The 6,000-nt window shown below is 58.6% G+C and overlaps 1 protein-coding gene across 1 annotated transcript; it reads right to left on the reverse strand.

The window, feature by feature from the left end:
• Nucleotides 1–1,368: 1,368 nt before the first annotated feature.
• Sox12 (SRY-box transcription factor 12) lies at nucleotides 1,369–2,388 on the reverse strand. Its single transcript, NM_001168650.1, has one exon. The coding sequence runs from the start codon at nucleotides 2,386–2,388 to the stop codon at nucleotides 1,444–1,446; it is 945 nt and encodes a 314-aa protein (NP_001162121.1). The 3' UTR covers nucleotides 1,369–1,443.
• Nucleotides 2,389–6,000: the final 3,612 nt, after the last annotated feature.

Consider the following 6,000-nt stretch of genomic DNA (forward strand, 5'->3'; position numbering starts at 1 on the left):
ACCCAGAGGGTGAACACACGCCGGTGAGATACAGGTAGTGAGGGCAGAGGGAGGATGGGGAGGCTGGAGGGGCGGGGCTGGAGCGGGAGACCAGTGGAGCAGACTTGGCAACCGGGCAGGGCTCCGGAGGGCAACCTAATCTCAACACAGCTTCCTAACTACAGCAGTGCCACCCCATATCTCACAAGGGCAGACCAAGGTGCAAAGCACCCGTGTCCGCTAGCTCAGCCACAGTCCCCTGGCCTGGTCTATCCTCAAGCCAAGTTTGTTTAGATGTGGTCCTCATTCTTGCCACCCGTCTGCTGGTATGCCTGTCCTAAAGCCTAGCAACAACAAGCTTCAGTTTCTGCCACGGAACACTGTAGCCGTGGATGCTGAGACTGGATCTGAGTGATAGGAAGGGGTGATGGACTTAGGGAGGAGCCCAGGCAGAGAGGATGCCCTGAGCTGATAGGGCGCTTCCCGAGGAGGGGGATTGAGGGGGCAGCAAGAACTCTGTCCCCAGACCGGTAGGTGTCTTGGTTCTGAGTTCTCTTGGACAATCCCATCTTGGTGGATTTCCAAAGACCGAATTCCAAATTCCCACTTGGGGAAATCAAGTTTCCGGCGACCAAGATGGGCTGTAAAGGCAGTCACGCGGTGGAGGGTGGTGGTGGGCGTGGGTGACCCCTTTATAGGAAAGGGGTTGACACTTGCAGAGTTTAGGGCTAGCTAGTTTCTATCTCTCCCTTTGAGTGCGCCTCCCATTAAGGCAGTGACGCCCCGTTGGGTTGAGAGTAAGCCACAGGCTCTGGGATCAAAGGATTTCTTAGATCACTCTATAATCGCCCCCTCCCTTCCGGAGTTGGCAACAGAGGCCTGCAGCTTAACTGGGACCTACCCCCTCCAAGAAGCATTAAGCATGCGCAAGAAAGGGGGTGGTTCAAGCCGAGGGGTGGGGCCTTGAGATCAAAGGGGGGGAAGGGGATGGTGCCCTTCCCCCCCCCACCTCCAGAAGAGGAGGGGACTGGGAGGAGCGCTGGACTGCCAGACTGCAGCGCCCCCTTAACTACCAAGGCAGGCCCAGGCGAGGGCGGAGGGATTCTGGAGCAAAGGGGCGTGCCGTCCGGCCACGAGGAGGGGCGTGTGCAAGATGAGGGGAGGGGTTAAGGTATGTAGGAGGAACGGGAGGTGTATCCGAGGGGGGCTGGCTGCTGGTGGCTACGCGGGACAGGACTGATGGGGAGGGGCTTAGATGTCAGGGAGAAAGTGGGGGTTGGGCTGCCTTGGGGTGTGTCTGCGGGGGAGGGGTATGTCTGGATTTGTGGGGGGATGGGCACGACTAGGAGGGGGGAGGCTGCGCGGGAGATGGGGTGCCAGCCTCGGCCTCCGAGGGGCCCCAATACCTGATTCCTGTATGTAAACAGCTGGTTTGGGGGCGTGCGCGCCCCGCTGACGGTGGGCTCAGTAGGTGAAAACCAGGTCGGCGATACTAGACGGGCGCCAGTCCCCTGCGATCATCTCGGTAACCTCAGGGGTGCAGTAGTCCGGGAATTCGAAATGTGACGTGCCCGAAGGGGGCAGCAGGTCTGGGTCGCGGTCCAGGGCACTGCAGTCCAGGCCGGTGGGGCCCGGGGGCATCCTGGACAGAAAGCCCAGCGGCTCCTCCCCCGATGCCACCGTCTCCTCTTCGCCCTCCTCTGCTGTAGCCGCCTCCTCCTCCTCTTCCTCCGGCTCCTCGTCCTCCGACAGGGTCGGAGAGGCGGCGCTAGCGGCCGCCCCCTCGCTGGATGGCCCCTGCGCGCGCTCCGCGGGTCCGCGGGCGGCGCGCCCCGCCGGGACCATCCTCCACAGCTCGCGCCCGGGGGTCTCCAGCAGGCGTACTTCCAGCAGCTCCTCCTCTTCGTCTTCGTCGTCGTCCTCCGGCGCCGCCGCGCCGCCCCCCAGAGGTCCTCCCGTCGCTCGGCGGCCCCCGCGGCCCGGCAGCTGTGGCCCGGGTTTCAGCCGACTGCCACCACCGCCGCCTCCGGGGGGGCGGGGCCGCGCCTTGGCGGGCGCCCCCTTGCTCTTCTTGCGAGGCCGGTACTTGTAGTCCGGGTAGTCCGCCATGTGCTTGAGGCGCAGCCGCTCCGCCTCCCGCACGAACGGAATCTTCTCCGAGTCCTGCAGCAGCTGCCAGCGGCGGCCCAGGCGCTTGGAGATCTCAGCGTTGTGCATGTCGGGCCACTGGTCCATGATCTTTCGCCGCTCGTGCTGAGACCACACCATGAACGCGTTCATCGGCCGCTTGATGTGGCCGCTCGGGGTCTTGCACCAGCCTGGCTCGCGCGCCCCCTCGGCGGCCGGCCCGGGCCCCGGGGGCGGCGGCCCGCCGTCCCGCTTGGCCCGCGCGCCCCGCTGCTGCACCATCGTGCCGGGCCCGGGCCGCTAGACGCCGCCGGGGGCCGTCCGCATCCTCCGCGGCGGCGGTGGGGGAGGAGGCAGCGGCGACGGAGGGGCGGCCCCGCCCCGCGGCTCGGCCCGGCCCCCGCGAGCTGGGAGCGCGGCGCCGGGCGCTCGGGCCGTCTGTGCGGGGGGGAGGTCAGCGGCGCGGGCTCAGGAGGGCTCGGCGCGTCCCCGCCGCCCCGGGCCAGTAGAGCTCCTCCGCGCGCCGCGCATTGTTTTGCAGGGGCAAGGACTGGAGCCTCGTGGGCTCCCGCGGGCTCCGGTCGCGGCCTGGCTCTCCTCCGCGGCCCCGCGCGCGCTTGCCCGCCCGCCGCCGCCTTTCAGTGTCTTTCTCCCCGCGCGGCCCCGGAGGCGCGCGCGCTCCCCTCCCCCTCGCCGTCTGCGGGCCGCTGCGGCGCGCGCGGGGCCGCCCCGTGTAAACACCGAGGTGCCTGCTCGGGCAGTGGCCCGGCCACGCCTCGCGCTCCGTGCGCGTCATCCGTTGCTGGGCAGAGAACTCAGCATTTGCATCTCCCAATCGCTGGATGCTTGGGCGGGCGGTCTCGCGCCTGGGATGGGGGCTGGGGGACGGATGAGATCGGTTTCTTTTCTTAGGATCCGGGCTGAAGTGAAGTTGGGGGGCGGGGCGGGACGCGGAGCGCTGCCCATCTGTCCTCCAAGGTTTTCCTTTCTCCACCTTGCACTCGTTTATTCAATGACACCTGCCGCCAGGTAGGACTCCTTCCCGGTCTCTTACTGGGACATGGATGGACTGCCTGCTACACAGGAGCATTGGCAGAGGAACGGAGACTCGGAAAAGGCTTTTAAGGGACAAACTCACCTTGTCTTGGTTGGAGTCCCTCCCTACTACACACAGGGTCCAGCCACAGAAGGCTTAACAAATGCTTTTAGGCCCAATAATGGTTTTTATTTTTGTTCTTTTTTTATCCTTAGGGCGCTAAAGGAATCCTTAAGGGACTAAAACACCGCTTTCCAAAAACAAGCTGCAGGACGCTCGCCGCTATTCTAGCTAGTCTGGCGGTCCTAGCGCACTCCTTAGAGCACCTGGGGCAGGGCCACCGGGAGCCGAGAGCAGAGCCACCTAGTACAGTTCTTGCATCCCGGGCGCGTCCTGGATCTCGCCCAGCGCGCGCAGCCAGTCCAGTGGGGGCGGCCGGGCGCCTCGCCCCGCCCAGGGCGGAGTCTTCCTAGGGGCGTGACCGAGAGGACTGCGGGCCGCGCGTGGCGGGGAGGGGCCTCGTTCTCCAGGCTCACCACGTGTGAGCCAGTTGTAGCACCACCCGGCGCGTGCAGCCCTAGGGGGAGGTCACCTTCATGGCGCCTGGGCTTGGCGATGGGAGGGGCTGTGAGGGCCTCGCCCCTCTGTACCGGTACTGGGAGGGGTCGGGTCAGTATCTGGAAAGTGATCTCCTCTGTAGTGGCGTGGGCATGGTTCGGGGTAAGCAGCGAGTGGTAGACCTCAACTCTGGGCGAAGCAAGGACTGAATGCGAGGTGGAGTGAGCGCGGGCCAAAATGCAGCTGCTGGATGCGGGATAGTGATCTGAGAGGCGGGAGGGCGGCTGGATGGAGCATCCCTCGTGGGAGGGGTCAACTCTAAAAGGCTCCGATGCTGGAAAGGCTCTGGCTGTGCTCCTGCCCAGGGTCCCTTCTCATTGGAAGCTGGAAATCACTGCATTTTAATCTCTCCAACTGAGGCCTGGGTGGTTCTTTGTTCGGTGGAAGCAGACTTCCTGCGCTCACGTCCCAGCCCCTCCTTTTGCTTATCTTCAAGTGCAGATAAAGCAGTTTCTCCTTGGCTCAGTGGCCTTATGGATTAAGTGGGATAATACTTGTAAACATGGCCTTGATGCCTCTTAAAAAAAAAAAAAAGAACAAGTTGTCTGGAATTAAGATTTTTCCTAGGTCACCAGCAGTGCACAGATAGCAATTTCATGAGAAAAACATTTAGTGAATTTAAGGTGATCTTCACATTTTAAAAAAGGTACCAAAACCGTAATCATAGTGTGTGTTCGTTAAAATTTCATTGGCAGATATCTTCACGCATTCTCTCAATGCTTATAATCCCAGCAGCAGTCAGGCTGTGTCAGAAGGATTACTTACCTTCGGTTTGAGGCTAGCCTTGGCTAATATCCGAGACCTTTTCTTAAAGATTAATACTTTTGCTATTTACTAGACAAAGTATTTAAAGTGGTATAGGAGCCAGCGAGATACCTTGGCAGTTATGTTCACTTGCCTGGGTTAAAAAGGACCCCAGAGATGTAAGTAGAGAACAGACCCTTACAAGTTGCCCTGTGTCGTGTGCCTCTTTAGTTTTCATCCGTTCTCTGTGTCTGTCTCCCCTACACAGACACAAAATAGGCAAATACCTTTCTAAAAATGTCACAAAGATTGCTGGCAGAGCTTTTCTTTCATCGCTTCAAGGCTGTCTACAACCATTTCATTCTGAACCATGTTCTTGGTCAGATTAACTTGGTCGGGTTGCTTCACTGTTCTCAAAAGAACAAAAAAAAAAAAATCCACATCAATTATTCCACCGCCCTTCCCTGGGCCCTTCCACACATGCTCATCCGCACAGTTACTAATATCAGTCCATAGGTAGGCCCTGTAATGGGTGCTGCATGGATCATCTGGCAGTCGTGGTCCTCTGGGGGAGGCGGGGGTGGGGATTCTGCTTCTGTATTACAGCTGTTAGCATGGGATCTTCATGGAGAGAAATGTCACCACCCATGTTTCCCCTTCCCTAGAGATATTTATGTAGTTTGTGAGCTGTCCTAAACTCCCCCTAAATGAGAGGACATTTAATGTGCAAGACATTGAGTTTGGAGCCAGAGCTACTAAAGTACAGAACTAACACAGAAGTACTCCTGTTTTACTTTATTTCAGGGGTAGGATTGGCCACAGAAGCATGGGTATGCAGAGATCCAAGAACAGCTAATGGCCGTCATTCCTTTTCTATCATAAGAGTCTTGGGGATCCTCACCTTTACCGACTGAGCCATCTCACTTGCTGGGGTCCCTTCTTAAGGAGCAATTGGAGAGACAGAAGGACAGAAAAGCAGAAGAGAGGTTTGGGGATTTAGCTCAGTGGTAGACTTGGGCAAGGCCCTGGGTTCAGTCCCCAGCTCCGAAAAAAAAAAAGAAAAGAAAAAGAAAAAAAAAAAAAGCAGAAGAGTGAGTGCCCGGGATGGAAAGGATCTAAAGCCTGGGTGTGGGTTTACATCTCAGGATATGACATATGCATAGGTCCTTAGGAAAATACAGACATCAAACAAAGCAGCAGGCGGAAAGACTGGAGTTGACTAAGGAGTTGGGGGCGAGGCACTGAAAGATTTGGAGATGGGATGCAGGTAAAATTCACATACACATTAAGGAAAGAAAGCAGGTGGAGTTAAAGGTCAGCCTTGCCGCCATATTGAGTTTCAGGCCAGTCAGGGTATTGAGACCCTATCGTAAACAATGAAGTAGAATTAAGAGCCAGCTCGGGCTCTGGCTCTGTAGTTCTGGAGTTTGTCCAATGTACAAACCACAGCCCTGGGTTCCTTCCCCCAGCACCTCAGAAATCAACAAAACCTGAAA

The sequence above is a fragment of the Rattus norvegicus genome, chromosome 3, assembly GCF_036323735.1.
Source record: "Rattus norvegicus strain BN/NHsdMcwi chromosome 3, GRCr8, whole genome shotgun sequence".
Lineage (NCBI taxonomy): Eukaryota > Metazoa > Chordata > Mammalia > Rodentia > Muridae > Rattus > Rattus norvegicus.